A 20,960-nucleotide genomic window follows, 5' to 3' on the forward strand; every position below is an offset into this window, starting at 1 on the left:
ATGTGTCATGAAATAGGCAGGTATTTGTACTACAGTTTTCTTAACATCAGCCCAGCCATCATACAGTATTTACTGAAAATACCTATTTCTGGACCTCAGATATAATGAATCAGAATGGCCAGAGTGGGTCCGGGAATTTTCTTTTGAAGATTTTTAACAAGCTCCCTAAGTAGAGGTGGATTTACTGTAAAATTCATAAAGCTTAAGCTCAGGGTCCATGGGACCTGTAGAAGGTCTTGTATCCAATTTTGTAATTTTTAAAATTTGTATCCTTTTATTTTTTAAAGGTCCCTGAAATTGTAAGAGCTTCAGAGCCCACAATCTATGTCCCCATCCCTGCCCTTGGATAACTCACAGACAACACAGCTCAGGAACCACCACACTTGAACAGTCTGAATATTTGGCAAAGGAACTTCTTTCTTCCCTGCCCTGGAGTTTCCTGACAGGATTATAAATTCATATTGCCCTTTGCTGTCTAAGTCAGACACTACACCACTGGCTCAGCATGGCTGCTTTAAATCCAGTTTCCCCACCAGGAATGGACGCAGCCTTTGAATACTAGAGATTGATGGGTGCCTTCTCTACATCTTCAAAACCCACCGAGGCAAAGAGACGAGGTCTCCAGTCTTTCTAAATAAGAGAAGCTGGCCACTTGTGTAGAATGACAGCCCTGAGAATGGTCTGAGATTACCTAGTCCAGGATGGGACACACGCCACCCCGTTTTAGTTCCATGTCAACCACACATACAATAATCAAGCAGAGGGCAACTAGAAGATGAATACGTTCTGGAGATCTAATGCACAGCACAGTGATTACAGTCAATAATACTGTAGCATAGATTTCAAAATTGCTAAGAGACTAGATCTTATACATTCTCATCACAAAAAAAGAAATGATATTTATGTGATGTGATAGGGGTGTTAGCTAAAGCTACTGTAGTAATCATACTGCAATTTATTGTAGGTTTTTTTTAATAGCTTTTTTTTTGGGGGGGGGGATCAGGTTTGTTTGTTTGTTTATTTAATGGAGGTCCTGAGGGCTGCACCCAGGACCTTGTGCATGCTAAGCACCCACTCTACCACTGAGTTATACCCTCCCCTACATATTGCAAATTATAATTGTATTAACACATTGTACACCTTAAACTTACACAATGTTACATGGAAATTATATCTCAATTTAAAAAAAAATTAAGCAGGGCATCCTTTCTACCCAGGCATGATAACAGAATCTTTCCTATCCCAGTGCTCCAGGTACCCAGCGCCAACTTATTTGTCATCTCTGGTCTAGGTTATTTTCCATAATCCTGTTTCTGCTAATAATAGATGATGCCCCCATGTAAATCAGTATGATTCTCTAATCTGGTGTAGTTTTAGTTCTTTGTGTCAATCTACATTATCATCTCTACTGAACACTGAAAGAAATAGGCCTGACGGGGGACTGAAAAGTCTAGTTCAGAATTAGAAGTAACCACGTAGCAGCCACTCTGATTGAGTTTCTCCCATGAACAAAATAAGCTACTGAATGATAAAGAAATGAATAAAATTAAGCATTACTCTAGTTGATGCCTCACAAAAACCCTGGGAGGTAGCTAGGGCAGGTATCTACATTTTATTGATACTTAAACTGAGGCTCAGAGAGGTTATGTGACAATCCCATGAGCACACAGCTAGTAGAAACAGAACTAAAATCTAGGTTTTTTTAATTCCTTAACTGGATTTATTGGCTTATTCATCTATTCCACAAAATTTTACTGGAAGCCTTCTATGTGCCAAGTTCCCTGCCTTCAAGGGGCTTACAGTCTATGTTCATAAGAGTTAAGCTTTTAGAAAGCATGTACAAAATCAGATGGGGCATGGAGTCAGGGGTCATGAGAGCGGGAAGGGATTAGTAAAAAAGTATTTGGTCCCCATGGACCCAGATCTCTGCCCCTTTTTGAACAGAGCGAGATTGTCTGGGCCCAGTTCCAGGGATGAAGTAGAACCCCTGTGCATCTGGCATCCACAGTAGCTGCACACCCACGGCCCTTTCCATTCACGGCAAATAGGTCAAGTAAGGGGTGGGTGGGCTGTGCTCGCAGTTTATAGGTTCTAACATACTGTAGGTTCTCATATATGAGTGCACCGTGCTGATACCTTTTCAGTATAAGCACAATAACTTTTCCTAGAATTAATGGGTAACAAAGAAGTGAAATGATGTTTATTTGGAATTATATGGGGTTCTCCACTAAGCTATCATTGTTGGGACATAAAGAAATAACGCATTTGCATCCTTCTTTACCTTTCATATTTCCTTTCAATCTCTAGGTTGGACAAGATGCTCCCAACTCATCAAACCCCTAGAAAGCTGCAGACCAGACATACTTCTGAAAAGCTCTGCTCTGCCTCACACACTGAACGAAGGACACTACACTGTCTTCTCCCTACTATTTATCAATATGGGCAGATTTTTGCCAATTTTTCACTTGCATCTTCAGCAGGGACATTACAATCAGACAGTGATGCCAGGCCGACGAAGGGGGAGCCTGGACTTACAGTCAGAGTTACCTTCATGCCACTGCTACTGACTTAGCCACAAGCCTTTGAAATTCACTTGGTACTCCCACAAAAAAAAATGGATACTTTTCCATCCCATCAGATGAGAACAAAACGTCTTCCCTCTAAGCACGATGAATGGACCTGCTGCTCTCTTTGACAAAAGGTTTAAACACAGCCGCGAAGGAACTGAGCAAAACAGCCCCTCGGGTGGCACATTCACCAACTCCCGTTGTCCTCACCGTGCACTGGCTCTCAGCTGACTGAGGGTGGGGCACCTGTTTTCCCAGGCCGACATTCACAGGGTTTTACGACAGCCTCTGCCACCACACGCGGCTATCCACACGCTGGTGAAGGGAACGTGACCCTAAGCATTCTGAAAGTCCTCCTCATGACTCATCCCCAGAGGGCTTAGGGACCACCGGCACTCAGGACCCAGACAAGGGCTCCTGAAAATCCAGAATTCCTAAAGTAGGTCTGATGCTGTATCCTGCTGCATCCTTCCTGAACGAGGATTCCAAAGCCAAACGATTACAATGCCTTTTCTCACAGAGGCATGGCTTATCCACTGCAGAATGTCCTTACCACCACAGAAAATTCAGAAACAGTAGATAAAACCTGGGCAAAGTCTACACTCACGAGGGCTTCTGCAAGAATATAATTCAGGTAACATTTACGGTGACTTTCTCTATAGAGGTTCACTGAACTGTTTATTTGGCTTCTGGGACTTGTTTCCCCAGACAAAACAAAGTCCTTCTGAGGATTTTTCTGACTCTCTGATCAGTTAACAATTTTGAATTCCCTATTCTCTCACCAGTGGAGATCTCTGAAAACTAAAAGATAGGAGAGAGAGAGCAGAAGGGAAGGGAGAACTCCCACGTGGACCTTGGGATGTGACCTTTATTCTGTAGATCACTTTACAGCAGGGCACAATTTTCCCTGTCACCTCTAGAGACAAAGTTATAGAGTCAGCTTGATAAAACTGTTTCTGTGGGGAGCCAATTAGTCCTCTGGGAAGTGACTAGTCACCAAGGTTTTTATTGCAATTCTTTCCCATTAAGTTACTACATATTGTTTTTCTTTCTTTTTAAAAATTTTTTTATGGAGGTACTGGGGATTGAACCCAGGACCTTGTGCATGCTAAGCATGCGTTCCACCACTGAGGTATACCCACCCCCTGCCAACTATACCCACCCTACCATGGGACCCTGTTTTTCCGATTATTAAAGTACATCCTCGACTCACAGACATAGAAAACAAACTTATGGTTACCAGGTGGGAAGGGAATGGGAAGGCATAAACTTGGAGTTCAAGATTTGCAGATACTAACTAATATGTATATAATAGGTAAGCAACAAGTTCACGCTGTATAGCACAGGGAACTATATTCAATATCTTGTAGTAACTTATGGTGAAAAAGAATATGAAAACGAATATATGTATGTTCATGTATGACTGAAGCATTATGCTGTACACCAGAAATTGACACATTGTAAACTGACTACACTTCAATTAAAATAAAGTATATATATGTATAAACAAAACAAAACTGCTATTGGTGACCAGGTGGGTGCAAGCCAATGAGGGCCCATCCTGTAATCGTTAGTAACACTTGAATTCATCTCTCTAGACTTATATTCTTTCCTCTCATATTTCTTTATCTCTTCATCTTTCTCTTCCTGCTCCTTATTCCACTACTTTTCTTTTTCCTTTCTTCCTTTTTCTTTCCCTTATTCAGTGATCTGACTTGCTAGTCATTCAACACTAAAAATTTCTCTTAATCTGTATTCCTAGGGAACTTGGATCCATGTCTATAGTACATAAATTTCAAGCCCCAGAAGCCTTTTCCCAGGCTGACCCTCCTTTACTTGGTGCACCTTGGGCTCTACGACACAAGCTTCCACCAGACTCTAATGTATTTGCGCCATCCAGTGGCTAAAGCTGCTAACTTCATCCTCCGGAAAAAGTGTGTATAAATAATGAAATACAAAATAAACAAATATGAGGCCTGTATTACTGCCTCAAAGGAAAAAAATTCACAAAAGCCGAATTTTGTCCTACTTTAAGTTCTGTTTTCTGAAACTAGAATGGAGAAGAGTATGTTTAGGGGTATGGTATCATGGTCTCCACAGAATAAGATGATGCCCACAAAATTTGCCAAGGATGCCCTCAGGTCACTACTGTTCCCCAGTGTACTGGAAAAGAATAATAAAAGCGCAGGATATACGGTAAAGTCTTTATAGCCCTCTAGAAAAATCAAACATCCAGAAGAGACGTTGAATTTAAAGACTTATAAACTATACACATGATAATTTCAGTAGTTTAATTTACTTCTTCTGCAGTGAACTTCCTTGGACATGTCTATGTCTAGGACATATGCCAAGGAGTAGAATTCATGGATTGGAGGCTACATATATCTTCAACTTTGCTAGATTGCATACAGTCCTCCAGAGTGGTTGCAGCAAATACATTCTCACCAGCAGTAAAGAGGGTCCCTATAGTTCCACCTCCTCCCTACCTTGGAAATCTCAGACTTTAAAACTTTTGCCAATCTGATGGTTATGAAGTAGTGTGTCATTGTTGTATGTATGTGCATCTTCCTGTTTTCGTGAGGTTGAACATCTTTCCATATGTTTATTTGCCTTCAGGTTTTCTCTTGCTTGCTTGTAACCTCTCCCTTTTTTCCTATTGGGTCGTTAGCCTTTTTTTTATTGAGTTGTAGAAGTCCTGTTTTCCTGGCTATATTCCTGGATCCTAATCCTTTGTCTGTGAAATATGTTACAATCAAAAGTGTATTTCTAACATAATATATATTCCTCAGTGCAGATTTACTCATAAATAAACAACTGTCAGGCTCTGAAGCTCTGGGAGTCCCATTTGGCTCCCAGAATCTGTTTTCCTTTTGCCTTCTAAGGCTGCATTTAAAAAGCAATTGGCACTTAAGTCTTAAAGTCCCGCAAAACTGAACATATTTCTTAGAAGGACTTCAAGGACTCCCACCTTGAAGGACTCTGCTTTGCCAACACAGACGTGACAGAATAAGTTGGCTGGATCGTCAGCATGTTCCAACCCTATTCGATTCTTTATGGCAGGAAGAGAAAAGAGCAGCTCTCAAAAAAACTACTAGTATCTGTCATTGTCTTATTGTGAAATTAAACCAGCTAATCTGCTTTCCTAGGCATTTATAACAACCCTATAGTGTCAAAAAGAATTGCAACCTGTAGCAATATCTAAACTCCTGGGCCTATTTTCCACTAAAAAGCACTGAGCTCTCCAGAGTAAGCCATTAAGTACCTTTGCGTAACATTTTTATTCGTCTAAGCACAGGGAAGATGAACTTTGGCAGAGTAGACAGCCCATGTGCCGGAGCAGCATCACGCTAGAGAATTCTGCCTGGCTTCCTCTTCTCTCTGCTGTGGTATCACTGTTTACCCTTTTAGCTCCTGCCTTCCTGTCTAAAAGGAAATAACCCAATTCCCACATCTATACTTTCCATGAAATCTTTACATTCCAACATGCTCATTCTTCCTGGTGGATTAATTTTAAGCTTTTCATCTCTAACTGTAGATAATGACGATAGCTAACCATAACGCACATCTACTGTGTAAGAATAAAAGCTCTGTCTTCTGCTAAGTTAATGTCTGGAAACAGGTAGGTTAGGGAGCCTATCACTGGTCTGCACCACCCCAGCCCCGAATCCATCTCCCCACGGCCACTCTCCTGCCTCTCTTCAGTCTGCACACAGTTCCCCCCATTGCAGCTAGAGTGAGCTTTCCAAAATGCAAGTTTGAGCTTGCTCCTCTTCTGCCAAAAACCATTCAGTGACTTCCCATTGCCATCAGGATAAAACCCCAAATCCTTAAGATGACTGCCAATGTAAATCAACTAAATTGCAAGTTAAAAATTAAACTTAAGACAACTGCTGGGGCCCTCGATAGCCTAGCCTGCCTCCCTCTCCAGGCCCACCTCCCCTCTCTCTTCCCATTACTCCAGCTTCGGCCACAGTGGACTAGCTTCCCTCTTCCTTGCCTCAGGGTCTATGATGTTCCCTCTGCCTGGAATGCTGTTTCCACTTCCTCATCCTACCTTCCCCTTCCTTCACTGTTTGCCTGTTAAATACCTGCTCCTCTTTCAGAGAGTGGCTTGATAGTACCTCCTTAATAGACCTCCCCCACCGACCTCCCAAACTCCACCAGATTCCCCTATTATACCTTTTATAGTGTACATTTCCTTCATGGTGTTCATCTGTTTGTAATGATGTGTTTCTGTGGCATTTGATTGATGTCGGTCTCTCCGACAGAAGTGAGCTACATTGAGGACAGGGACCAGGTCTGTCTTGCTTACATCTACATTGCATTCCTAGGTCTGGGGCTGTCTCTGACACATATAGGGACTTAGAAAATAACTGCCCTCAATGAATTGAATTGGTTCTCTTCCCTGACTCTCTTTACTTGAAGCATCCCAGATACCAGAAATTTAGAACCCATCTTCTCTGTGTCCTTCCTTCTTTTACCATGAGTCACCAGCTGGGCCTTCATCTCACTTATCCATCTGAAGTAGCTACAATTCTTATCTCCATCTTATAGAAGAGAAAACTGAGGACCAGAGACTTGCCTAAGGTCACAGAGCTAGCAAGTGAGCCCAGCTAGGATTCCAGTATAAGTCACTGACCTCAAAATCTCTATGCTCTATGACACATGAGCCCTGTCAATTTATATCTTTCATTGAGATTTCTCTTGAGTGCTTGATCTCTTTCTCATCTATTTCTTTATATTAGGAGGATTACTCTTTGTGATATGAGTTCCATTTTTTCCCATTTTCTTTCTTTTTTTCAATTGAAATAGTCAGTTTACAATGTTGTGTCAGTTTCTGGTGTGCAGCACAATGCTTCAGTCCATACATGAACACACATATATTCCTTTTCAGATTCCTTTTCATCATAGGCTATTACAAGGTATTGAATATAGTTCCCCACGTTATACAGCAGGACCTTGTTATTTATCCATTTATATACAGTAGTGTGTATCTGCTAATCCCAAACTCCTAATTTATCCCTCACCTGCCCTTTCCCCTGTGGTAACTGTAAGTTTGTTCTCTATGTCTATTTCTGTTTCATAAATAAGTTGATTTGTGTCATTTTTTTAGATTCCACATAAAAGTGGTATCACGTATTTGTCCTTCTGTCTGACTTACTTCAGTTAGTATGGTAATCGTTAGGCCCATCCATGTTGTTGCAAATGGCATTATTTCATTCCTTTTTATGGCTGAGTAGTAATCCACTGTGTGTGTGCGCGTGCGCACACACGCATGCGCATATAAATACATGGTCAAATTATTAGCCTCTGTTTTATGCCTTCTGTATTTTGATCCAAAGTGAGAAAGATTTTCCTTCCCCATGCCAAGATTATGAAGGAATTGTCTCATATTTTCTTTTAGTACTTTCATAGTTTTCCATTTTTATTTAAATATTTAATCCATTTGGAGTTTATCCTGGTGTAAGATATAGACTGACATTTATTTTTTTCCCCAGACAGTCATCCAATGGTCCACATCATCTATTGAGTAGCGCACCTTTATCAATATACTAATTCCTAGATGTATTTTGGTTTGCTTCTGGACTTTTTATTCTCTTCCACTAATATGCAAGTCTATCCATATGCTGGTATAATTGGCACTTCTTTTTTTCCAATGAGCACTCTTTAACCTTTGCCTTTGACTTCTCTGTAGTTGACTAATCCATCTTCCTTGCTGTACTCTCAGTGCTATGTTGTAAGATTACTGGTAGGTGAATAAACATGTACTTAGGGCAGTAGTAAACCAGGGGCACCAAAATAACGGCCATGAAGAGGATACAATCAAAGAGGTCACCATAGAGAAATCAGAACTTTGTTGGACCACCCTTACACATATTTTATAGCTTATAATATTTTAACTTACTTACTTACTTACTTACTTACTTACTTACTTACTTACTTTATTATTTATTTATTTATTTATTTATTTATTTTCCCAAGGACAACCAGAAACGCTCTTTATTCACTAGAGCTCGACACTGGGGCCTTGCCCTGAGCCAAGAACTTAACCACTTAAAATCTGACTGGGTCTTTTCTTTTGCACCTAAAATCTAGGCAGTTGCCATTCCCATCCCAGCATTAAAATCCCTCTTCCTGTGAGAGCTTCCCTGACTTAACTGTTGGAGGATGAAAAAGTGGGAGGGAAAATAAAGGCTGTTACAAACTATCTGGGACGGGTAGGTGGCGGAGGGATGTTGACCCTCTCACTGGGGAATGGACCCATCTGGTGACTTGATGTTGGGGGCAGGAGTTCAGTAAAACGGAATGAACTGTGGGAAGTACAACCAGGGGGAGTTCAAGGGTATCGGCTCACCCCAAAGCAGTCTACCCCCGACATTTTTATATTAAATTACATGGGAAGCACCGTAATATTTTCAGGGCCTACAGGGTCTTAATGATGCTCTGCTGACGACCTCCCCACTCCACATCCTGGCTGCCCCTTCACTCCCTTCAGTCCACCTCTCCCTTTCCTCACTACGGGCTCTTCCTCTGAGTCTTACCTGTTGTTGCCATCCAAGTTTCTATTCTTTTTCTCTTTTTCCATTCAATGAACTCAGGCAATCTCCTCCTCTCTGTGGTTTCAAAATTCCCAGATTTGTGCTGACATCCTAATCTGTGTCTCTGACCTAGATCTCTCCTTTAGCCTTTGAATCTGCTTAGTGAACGCCACCTGTACGTCCTAGAGACACCTCAAACTCAACATATCCAGAGCAAAACCTGCCCTTTTCTGCTTCATGTCTGCTCTTTGCCCTATGGTCCCTCTCTTGGTGGACTTTGGAGAATCATCTTTAATGATGATTCTCCTTACTCACTCTTCTCCCCCTAATTACTTCTTAAACACCTTAAATTCATTTATTCTTCCTCATCACCACTCCGATGATGTTGTTTGAGCCCTCAGCATCCCTTAGTTGGACTGCTGAAACTCCTGGCCTTTCATTTTGCCATTTTTTAGTCCACATCACTGCCAGAGAGACAGGTCTAAAACCAGATTAGTGATAACACCACTCTTCAACTCAAAATGCCTCACTGGCTCTCCATGGCCTCCGGAGTAAAGGGCAAGTCCACCAAAGTCTGACCTCTGTGTACGTAGGCAACTTCACGTACAGTGGCTCTCCTTCCTTGCTCTCTGTACTCCAGTCGCACAGACCAGACTGGCCATGCTATTTCATGCTTCTGACCTTTGAATAATTTGTTCTCTCTATTTGGAATTTCCTTCCCACTCTTCTCCAAGACTTAACTCGTCACTTCCCAGAGATTCTTAATTTTCCCTTAATTCTCCCTAGAACTGACTAATCTCTTCTTGGAGCCCTCAGTGTACCCAGCCCATCTCTGTTACAGCCCATATTGTCTTGTATTTCATTTACCTGCATGCACGTCTGTCTCCTTAACTAGACACTGAGCTTCTCTGATGGCAGAGATTATTTTATTAGTCTTTGAATCCCTAGTACCTGGCACAGTCCTTCACCTACAGTAGGGCTCAATAAATATTTATGGAATGAAGGCATAAACACATAAGAATGCTTTAGAATTTTCAAATAAAGAGGCCTGCTCTTTAGGTTGAGTTTGTGGAAGGCTAGCAGGCTGTCTGTCCAAAGAACTCTCAGGTTGTTTCACAGGCTTAGAAATCCAAATTTTCCACACAGAGAGAATGGTCCCCATATTTAGGAGCAGATTCAGTCACCAAATTCATGCATAAAATCATCAACTTATTTATAATGAGAAATGCAATTGTCACATGTATAGAAATACTGTCTTTTCTATAACTACCCTGAACTTCAAGGTAGGCCTATGTGGGAAGCTGCATTATTCATACATCATTGTTTCACCTAAGCACACTCAATGAAGGAGAAAAAAATCTTATTCTTGAGAGGGAAAAACAATCTTACCTTTTATATATAAAGTACAGATATACATAAAGTACATAAACAGGTATATAGCTAGCATATCTGGTATTAAAGGTATTAAAACTTCATTGGGGAGGGGCAGGGTATAGCTCAGTGGTAGAGTGCTTGCTTAGCATGCACAAGGTCCTGGGTTCAATCCCCAGTACCTCCTCCAAAAATAAATAAATAGGTAAATCTAATTAACTCCCCTTCCAAAAAAAAATTAAAGAAAAAAAAAAACCACTTCATTGGGAGCTGGAAAGAGAAAGAAAAATGCCATATGATATCACTTATATGTGGAATCTTAAAAAAAGGACACAGATGAACTACTTATTATTTATAATTTAGATGACTGATTTCTTGAATATGTGTAAGCACATCTGACTGCCCTTTATAATTGGATTACCGCATTCTGTTGATTCTTATTTTGTGGTTGGTTTTATTCCTTTGATAACTATGTAAGTTTGAAAAGCTAAAGCTCTAAACTGTTTTTAGAAACGATGAACAGTACACATATGTAAATTAAAAATACGTCCAGTATACTGTGTATATGTATTTACATGCAATATGTGGTATATGTGCAGTCAAATTGTAACAATGTTGTCTAGTAAAACTGAAAAATGGAAAAAAATGAAACTGAAATTGGAGTATAGATCGTTTTTGAAAGGAGGTAGGTATACAATACAATAAACTGGGACTATGAAAAGTGAAAAAAACTTCATCAGGAAAGCAATTAAGAAAAAAAAATCTAAAAAAGCTCTTTAGGGCTGGCAATCATGACTTTTAAAAAAAGGTTGAGAAACACTAGTCTAACCTCTATATGATTCTTTCTTAAGGAATTAGAATAAGTGGAGTCAGTTCTAAAATTCAAATATTCAGTGGCATTAGGTTGATACAATATCTCTACAGCATAACAGCCCATAATGGAGCGACTGTGCTTGAAATTCATTGGCCAAGATTCTCATCCTTGAACTCAGCTTCAACTGGCTCCAACTCTTCCATTATTATCTTCTCCCTCTTTCAGGCTGACACATTCCCTCTTTGGGGGTGTTATACATATTCTGTATTCCTTAGGAGCCATTCTATTTCCTCAACAACAACAACAAAAAAGGATCCTGCTGGGATCCATTACCTTCTAAGGGTGTATAAAGCCATGTTTAGAAGTTGGGGATAGAAGTTTGAATCTCTACAATGCTGCCTGCTTACACTCTCTGAGCATCAATTACTGCATCAGTAAAATGGAAGTAACAAGGGGTTTTTAAGGACAAAAGGGTTTTTTAAGGACTAAAAGGAATAAATATATACAAAGAGCCTTGAGCAGTAGCTATTTTTAGGACCAAGTTGGGAGGAAAACCTTGCTGTGTCATTTTGAAGAGTGTGTTTATGTCTGTGAGCCCATGATGAAACAGTAAAGGGTTTCAGAGAAAATTGTTGTCCTTGGCATGTTTATAGATGCTAGAAAATTAATAAAGTGAGCAAACGCTAAAAAAATGTGTTTGGCTGTGTAAAAATAACCAATTACAGCCGTTTATGTAACTAACTTAACATTTAAGGCCTAATTATCATGCAGCACAATAACAATTACATATGTCATTAAATATGCATCAGATTAACCTTGCAAGTTTTATTTGATTACAACAGTACTCACTCTGTACTCTAAAGAACATCCTTACAGTTAATTGCTCATAATGCATAAGTCTGTTCACTATTTACATTAATTAAATGGGACAGAGCTCCTGAATATGTCCTGCATTTAAGGTAAGGCTGGATTATCCATCCTTGATTGCAACCACACATTTGCCCTATGACTTGTAAGATAATGTATACTTTAGTTGTGTACAGTGAGGAAGTTGCTAAAGAAGCAGGCAGCAAAAGAAAATTTTGTTTAATTGCTTGGTGTTCTGGAAACTTACAGGTTTCTAGCAGATAGTTCTTGATTCGAGTAATGATAAAATTCTAGTGCTGAGCACTAGCCAACCCAGCCTAGAACAACTTCTAAGCAAGCCCCATGGTCTTACTAGGGAGCACTTCTAGAATTAAAATTACAAAGATCATTTATTTGATTCCGTCATGAACTAGGTACTATACATACATCATCACATCCTTATAAAACTCTTATAAATTAGGTATTATTTTCATTTTACATATGAGGAGAAGAGAGTCACAGAAAGATAATAACTTGCCTAAATTCTTGAAGGTATTCAAATTCAGGGAAGGCTTCAAAGTACATGTTTTTTCAGTCATATTAAACGGTGGCAGGTTTCTTACAGTTCATATTTCAAACATGTACCAGGTATTTGGAGGTTGCAAAAGAGTACAGACTGTCTGTCATCAAACGATGCAAAATACTTTAGGAGCCTATTTCGAAGGTCAGCAGGTGGAGGCCCTGTCCACCAGGCTGAAAGGTATGCAGCTAGGTTGCCTAGTAGGCATTTCAAATTTTTCTGATAAACAGGAGTCACTCAGCAATAAAGATTCCTGATTAACCTTTTTGGGTTCTCCCCAAAGCCTGCTGATTCTAGAGACAGATATCCCGTGTTTTGTGGAGATCAAAAAGAAGTCAGTGAGGTAAGGAAGAGGCAGAAGAGATGAGTAGCAAAGGGCTGGATTCATGAAGATTCTGCTTAACGGCCATGACATTATGAAAATCCTGGTACCTGCTAACTCTTCAGTTTTGAATAGTCAGAGGGAGTTTATTAGTTATACCTGGGCAGACCTGATTTTCATTCTGGCTGTGCTTCCTAATAACTGAATGACTTTGGGCGAGTGGTTTTACCTCTATGAGCCTTATTTTTCTTTATGTATAATATGGGGTGCAGCAGGGTCTTTTAGCAGAATTATTTTTTTCCCCTTTTGCTCACCTTTGAGATCTCCAGGGCCCTCTTACTTATGCAGAAGCTCCCCAGACAGGCCACTGTGTGGAAAAACAGCTTTATGTAGACCTTACATTTCTTTAAGTAGATTAGTAGGAGTACTTCAACCCTTCCTCTGCAGATTGGTCATGATTGAGGTTGATCAAGTTAAAAAAGCAGTCTAGGAACCTCCTGGAAGGAAAAGGACTGATTCCCTAACTCCTTTGACTAAGGTGGCTACAAAAGGAGAAAGATGTGGAAGGGTAGGGGGAACGGGAGCAAGAGGAGGACAATCATCCTGAATACCAGAGGCAGCAACAGAGGTGGAGGAGGCTGGAACCAGCCCTGAGCTGGGCCGTGGTGGAGCCAGGGCTTCTGGGCAAGTGCCTGAGTGTGCGGACTCACAGAGCTGAGACCTAAGAGCTGCAACCCTTGAGGCTCAGGCTTGTCACTTCCATGGGGGGAAGGCTCCGGAACTGCACCTCTGATTCTAACCACAGCAGCTACTCAGTTGAAGAGGATCTCTTGGAATATTCTGGACTCAACCAACGGCAGCCACGGTCCAGAGCCTGACAGTAGGATGCAATTTTCCTGGTTGGGTTTTGAGTTCAACAGTCAACCTCCTCAGTTAGTTAAGAATGGAAGGGCTTGGAGAATGTGCTATTAGACTGCCCTGAAGGTCAATCTTCAAAAATATTTAGTCCAACATGGACTGATCTTGGATACTATCAATGTAAATTTCTGTCTTAAGAGGATGAAAGTTGTTTTTTCAGGTTCCTTTACAGACAGTGTTTAGTGAGGGGAGCAACATGGCACTGAGCCACCTCTGCTATGACAGGTTAAATACAGGGTGCGCTGGAAGCAAGTAAGGGGGACACAAAACCCAGGCTTTGGGGGGGAGGTTCCTGAGGAAGTGATGTCTAAGTGAAGTGGAGGTTCCTTAGCACAGGAAACTTGGCAGTAGCAGACAATATAAGGGGAAATGGAGATACTTTTATCTGGGAGAATGAAGTGTAAGATGGGGGAGTGATGACAAAGAAATAGGAAGACACTAGACCTTGAAGGGCCTTCTACAAAGAGTGACCATACAATTAGTGTACAAACAGAGACACTGCTGAGAGTGAAATGAGACAATATTACTAATTATACAGGGACAACAGGAGTACACCAGGACTGTCTCAAGCATCAGGACTTACGGTCACCCTACTTGGAAGTCAGGTTCAAGTGACTGCTTAGACCTCTTGTGAAAGCATAAATTGTCAGACATCCCCTCTTTTTACCTTTTACTTTCTTGCCTGAGTGACTTCATCCATAACTTTGCCTTGCTCATTTCACAAACATTTGTCCAGGATGACTTCTGGGCACTGAGGTTCCAAAGAAAAAAAGACAGTGTCTGTCCTCAAGCTCTGTTGAAAGAAGACAGGCATCCAAAGAAACAATTCTAATACAGTTGTACAATTTTAGCCCTGGCTTCTCCTCTGAGCTCTAAATTCACTCATGTCATTTCCACTCCTACTGCAAAGCACAGATCTGAAACAGAACTTTTCATTTCCTCTCCAAATCTGTCTTCCTTCAGCTGGCCTTCCACTTCTTCAGCTGGTCTTATAACTGATGCTACTATGCACTACATTGTTGCAGGAAGAAACGCAGAAAAGCACTGCCTTAATTACTGTTATCCTTCCTCTCGCTGTGCATTTTGATTTCGCCACATCTTTCTTAAGCACAATGACTAAATTGGGGCTTAGAATTCTAATGAGGGCCTAACATCAACTGAAGAGGAGGGGTAGTTTCCAGATGCTTGAATGCTACATTTTTAATGAACAGACCCCAGTATCACATGGGACTGTTTTTCCACAGTAGTACAACATTGATGACTCATATTCAGGTTGTTGACAATCATGGCATCCAGATCTGGAAACATGCCCTAGGCAGTCTCAAAAAATTTCAGTTTAGAGGGGGAAGGGATAGCTCAGTGGTAGAGTTTCTACTTAGCATGCATGAGGTCCTGGGTTCGATCCCCAGTACCTCCATTAATAAATAAATAAATAAATAAACAAACAAATAAATAAATGAATAAATAAATTTAAAAATTTCAGTTTAGGTGAGAAAGACATGAAGAAAAGTCCTACATATTTGACCCTATTTTCTGTTTGCAGAGAAGGTGAGAGCGGTATTAAAGGTGTAAAGGTGTAAAGGGGTAGGGGAAACATCAATGATCATGAACTATCTGTTGAGCAATTGCTGTGTAAAAGGACAATTTCTGCTTTAAAGGGCAATTTAATGTTTCTACCATCTATTCTCCACATAACTATCAGAGTGATCCTTTTAAAGCAAATTTGATTATCCCTTTGTTCTCAACCCTTCCATGGTATTCTTACACATTCTAATAAAACCCAAAGTCCAGCATGGCTTACCAGATACAGGATCTGGCTTCTGCCAATGTTTCCCAACTTGCTTCTCTGATTTGCTGTGCTCCAGCCACACGGATCTCTCTGCTTCTTCTCCGACCTGCCAAGCAAGTCCTATTTCAGGGCCATTTGAACTGCTATTTATCTTTTCCTTTCTCTTCTCCTCTAGAAGTCCACACAGCAGCCCCCTTCATTTAATGATGAGATTTCTGCTTATGATTAAGATGCCTTCCTTTGTCTGCCCTATCTGCTAGAGCATCTCCACATCACTCTTATCCCTTTATTCTGATTTTTTCCCCATAAAACTTCCCACATTACTGAACATTATTATTTCATAATATATTATGTGTATTGCTTATTGTCAATCTCCCCTGACTATTATATGAAGCAGAGACTTGGTTTTGTTCACTGCTGAATTCCCAGCACCTAGAACAGTGTCCGTTTTTTTTCCCAGAATGAACTTGTATTACTCACATAGTAAAACATGAATAAAGAGGCCGCATAAGCGTAAAGTGTAAATGAATTCTACAAGAGGTTGGGCAAATTTATGAAAGAAAGACTTCTAAATACATGTATTAGTATAATGGTTAAGATAAACCACTGTTTGAATACCCTTCCCAGAGACGGTCTAGGAGTATGATCCCAAGTTATTCACAAGGCAGAGTCTAAAGGTCTTCATCTGGAAAACGGGATAATAATAATGAGTGTCTGCCCCATAAGGTTGTTTTTGAAGATTAAATGAGACCATGTATGCAGTTCCCTTTGTACAAAGGCTCGCATGCAATAAATACTTGACAAATGGCAGCTATTGTAATAATTAGTAGAAGTAACAAGAGATGTTGGGACATACCTAGCCCTCAAGATTGACATCAGAGTGGACCACCACATCCTCTCATCATCGCGCCTCAATCTGGGCCCCTAAAGCCCAAAGAGGGGATGGTTCTTTCCAAAGTAGATAATTTCGACGTTCCAGAAGCCTCTGAATCAAACGTACCCTGTGTACCCTTAAACCATTCAGGCAGTCTGGTTAATCCATGAGCAGCACTGCAAGACCCGGCTTCGAGAGGCGACCACTGCTTGCCGTCCTTCGGCCCGGTCTCTTAGCCTCAATTTCCTCTGAGGCTGCAATAGGGGTGGGGATGGGAATGTTAAAAAACAAAAACAAAAAAACACAAAAGCGGGGCGGTACCGGCCTGCTCCACCTCACCGCACTCTGGAGCGGATCAAACGGCACCAGGCAGGGGCAAGCCTGCGGCGACCAGCAACGCGCCCAGAGGGAAAACCGATTACAGGTCCGACTCAAAAGTCGGGCAAGCTGCTCAGCCCCATCCTCCCGCCAGAGGCCGGCGGCGGGCGCCCGGCGAGGGCCCGGGCAGGGGCCGAGCGAGGGGCGGCGGCGGGCGCGCAGCCGGCGGCGGGGCGGGAACAGGGCGGAGGCGGCGGGCGCGCGGCCCGCGGCGCGCTCGCGCCTGCGCCGCTCGGGAGCGAGCACGCAAGCCTGGGGGCGCGCACGGCTGGCGTTTCCTCGGCGCGGAGGAGGGGGACGCGGTGAGGTGAGGCACGAGGTGCTGCAGGGAGGGCGGCGGCGGGGCTTGAGCCCCTCTTGCGGGACAAGGGGGAGGCCGGGACCGCGAGGTACGGCGGGGACAGGGGCGGGCTGCGGGCCCTTGGGGCGTCGAGGGCGAGGGGGGCGAGCTGGCGCGAGGCGCGGGCCACGCCGCGCGGTGGGGGAGGGCGGCGCGGGCCCGGCTTGCGCCCTGGGGCCCCGCCCCGCTCGGGAGCCTGGCGCGTCCCGCCCCCTGGGCGGTCGTGCTGGGTCCCATCCTCGGTATATTACGGACTCTGCAATGAAGCTCGTAATCCCAATCTGGACATCCCTAGTGTGCCGTGCACCTGGCCGACGTTACCCGTTGAGTCTTCCAGTGGGCCTTCCAGAGTAGGTATTTCAGGCCCAGTTTTTACAGCCGAGGCTGTCTGAGTCTCCAGTAGAATGACTTGCCCTAGATCACACAGCGAATAAGGAAAGTAGTGAGGCTTGGAATCTTGAACGCAGAACTCCCAAATCTGCCCCTGTCCTCTGCACCACACTGAATGCCTTTCTCGACGGTCCCTTCCCTCCTCTTCCCGGTAACTTTGAATTTGGCAAATGTTAATTTGGAGCTAGCACCCATCCTTTCGTGGATGTTAGCGTCAGAAATGTATGTTGAGAGAAGAAAAGAGAGGAAGAAAGAAGAGTCTGCTTATTGCAGTATTGTGCTTACGACGTGGAGTGTTTTTGAGACTTGTTACATCCTTTTCTTGATCATCTCTACTAACCTCTGCTGAAGGGGCGCTGCTATTCACTACTTGTAAGACATTGTGCAAGTAACATAATCTTTCAGAGCTTCCTTTCTCCCTTTGAAAAAGTAGCATGTCTCAGAAGGTTGTGAGGATTGGGAGATTATCCACATACAGTGGTACCACAGTACCTGGCATATGAGAGAAGTTCATTAAGTTCTGGCCATTTTATTTTGTTTAATATTCTGTTTTTTTTATTGCACTACAGTTGGTTTACAGTGTGTTTCTGGTGTACAGCATAGTCGTTCATTTATACGTATGTAAATAAAAGATATTCCTTTTCATATTCTTTTCCATTATAGGCCATAACAAGGTATTGAATATAGTTCCCTGTGCTATAACAGTAGGACGTTGTTGTTTATCCATTTCATATCTAGGTTAGTATCTACAAATCCCAAACATGCAGTTTATCCCTCCTTACCCTCTTTTCCCCTTGGTAACCTTAAGTTTGTTTTCTGTGTCTGAGTCTGTCTCTGTTTTGTAAATAAGTTTGTGTCCTTTTTTTTTTTTAGATTCTATGTATGAGCGATATCTTTTGTGATATCATACAGTATTTTTCTTTCTCTTTCTGGCTTCACTTAGAATGACAATCTCCATGTCCATCCATGTTGTTGCAAATGGCATTATTTTTTCCTTTTATGGCTGAGTAGTATTCCACTGTGTGTATATACCAAAACTTCTTTATCCAGTCATCTGTTGATGAACATTTAGGTTGCTTCCGTGTCTTGGCTGTTGTAAATAGTGCTGCTATGAACATTGGGATGCCTATATCTTTTTAAATTAGAGTTTGCTCCAGATATATGCCTAGGAGTGGGATTGCTGGATCATAGAGTAAGTCTATTTTCAGGTTTTTAAGGAATCTCCACACTGTTTTCCATAATGGCTGCACTAAACTGCATTCCCACCAACAGTGTAGGAGGGTTCCCTTTTCTCCACACCTTCTCCAGCATTTATCCTTTGTGGACTTTTTAATGATGGTCATTCTGACTGGTGTGAGGTGATACCTTGTTGTAGTTTTGATTTGCATTTCTCTGATAATTAGCAATATTGAATATTTTATTCATGTGCCTGTTGGCCATTTGTATGTCTTCATTGGAAAATTGCTTGTTTAGTTCTTCTGCCCATTTTTGGATTGGATTTTTTGTATTTTTGTTACTGAGTTGTATGAGCTGTTTGTATATTCTGGACGTTAAACCCTTGTCAGTTGCATTGTTTGTGAATATTTTCTCCCATTCCATAGGTTGTCTTTTCGTTTTATTTATAGTTTCCTTTGCTGTACAAAAGCTTATAAGTTTAATTAGATCCCATTTGTTTATTTTTGCTTTTATTTCTATTGCCTTGGTAGACTGCCCTTGGAGAACACTGCTACAATTTATATCAGAGAACGTTTTGCTTATGTTCTCTTCTAGGAGTTTTATGTTGTCTTATGTGTAAGTCTTTAAGCCATTTTATTTTTGTGTATGATGTGAGGGAGTGTTCTAATGTCATTAATTTACATGCAGCTCGGATGCTTTTCCAATACCACTTGTTGGAGAGACTGTCTTTTCTCCATTGTATATTCTTGCCTCCTTTGTGGAAGATTAATTGACCATAGGCGCGTGAGTTAATTTCTGGATTCTCTTTTCTGTTCCATTGATTCATATGTCTGTTTTTGTGCCAATACCATGCTGTTTTGATTACTGTAGCTTTGTAGCATTACCTGCCTCCAGCTTCATTCTTTTTCTTCAGGATTGCTTTGGCAATTCTGGGTCCTTTGTGATTCTATATAGATTTTAGAATTACTAGTTTTAGTTCTGTGAAAAATGTCCTAGGTAATTTGATAGGGATTTCATTAAATCTGTAGATTGCTTTGTGTAGTATGGTCATTTTAACAATATTAATCCTTCCAATCCAAGAGCTTGGGGTATCTGTCCATTAATTTATTACTGAGTGAATAATGCTCCTTGCTAAGCTCACTTTCCTTCAAGCTCATTTTCCTGGGACTAGAACAGAGGAAGAACCACCCCAGCTCACCCTAAAAAAGACAAGTTCGTTGACATATCTGAGTGTTGCATACACTTAATGATGTATTAGTCCTCAAGCTAAAACTATCAGGTGAAAGAAGTCACTGTGGGAGAACTAAAGATGAATTAACCTTTTTGTAGAACATTTATTTGTTTGTTATATTTGTGTTTGTTGAGTTCTTTCTGCTTTGCATTGTGCTTGGTACTTTAAAACATACAAGTTCGTATTCAGTGTAGTGCCTGCTTTCATTTAGTCTAGAAATGGGGGAAATGTGCATTCAGAAGTAATCCTCACAAAGTTGAATGTGAAAAGTGCCAGAAAAGAGATAGATAAAAGTCTCTGGAAGTGTAGAAGGAGGGGGAATGTTTTCTTGGCTTAGTTGGTGAAATAGGAGTTCATTTATGTCTTCAGGAAGATACTTTGTACATACCCATTAAGTTTTGTTCAAAGAGTAAGTTAGTGAAAAAATGTATGTTGTAGCAGATAGGATTCCTAGTTTCTAGTAACAGAAGTTCATTCATATTGAAGTATTATTGGAGAGATACATAAATGGGGGGGGGGGACCTAAACAGGGGCCACCCTTTGGGGAACGGGATCTCAACAGGCAGAGCTCATAGACCAAACTCTTTGGCTAGTGAATGACTGGGCTCCAACTGCCCTTTGTCCTTTATGTCTTACTCAAGATTCAGATTTCTGTCAGAATAGATCTGGTTGCTTTAGCTGCTGTTGGGGTGGGAGATGGAGTATTGCTGTTGGCAACCCCCACCAAAACCGTATGCAATGTGGGAGAATCAATTTCCCAAAGGAAAGAGAGCTAAGAAGAGAGAGAGAGCTAAGAAGAGAGCTAAAGAGAGCTGGGCAGAGAAA

At 41.5% G+C, this 20,960-nt stretch overlaps 2 protein-coding genes across 12 annotated transcripts in view; one reads left to right on the forward strand and one right to left on the reverse strand.

Annotated features, from left to right (window-relative positions):
* The window catches only part of ACACA (acetyl-CoA carboxylase alpha), a 256,069-nt gene extending 238,990 nt beyond the window's left edge, over window positions 1-17,079 (reverse strand). For 2 of the 8 annotated variants that reach the window (XM_031467944.2, XM_031467943.2), the window contains exons 1-2: window positions 16,603-17,079; window positions 14,625-14,708 (exon numbers count right to left, since the gene is read on the reverse strand). In XM_031467944.2, the coding sequence (XP_031323804.2) occupies window positions 14,625-14,708; window positions 16,603-16,640 (122 nt within the window). In that variant the 5' untranslated portion in view covers window positions 16,641-17,079. Of the gene's footprint in view, window positions 1-14,624; window positions 14,751-15,758; window positions 15,853-16,602 lie in introns of all 8 variants that reach the window. The other 6 variants (XM_064495017.1, XM_064495018.1, XM_031467946.2 and 3 more) reach the window with 6 other exon arrangements.
* A 180-nt stretch (window positions 17,080-17,259) lies between these two features.
* The window catches only part of TADA2A (transcriptional adaptor 2A), a 38,410-nt gene continuing 34,709 nt past the window's right edge, over window positions 17,260-20,960 (forward strand). For 2 of the 4 annotated variants that reach the window (XM_031467955.2, XM_031467959.2), the window contains exon 1: window positions 17,260-17,305. The gene's annotated coding sequence lies outside the window, so the exon portion shown is untranslated. Of the gene's footprint in view, window positions 17,306-17,330; window positions 17,388-20,960 lie in introns of those variants that run through there. The other 2 variants (XM_031467957.2, XM_031467956.2) reach the window with 2 other exon arrangements.

Source organism: Camelus dromedarius, chromosome 16 (assembly GCF_036321535.1).
Source record: "Camelus dromedarius isolate mCamDro1 chromosome 16, mCamDro1.pat, whole genome shotgun sequence".
Classification (NCBI taxonomy): Eukaryota; Metazoa; Chordata; class Mammalia; order Artiodactyla; family Camelidae; genus Camelus; species Camelus dromedarius.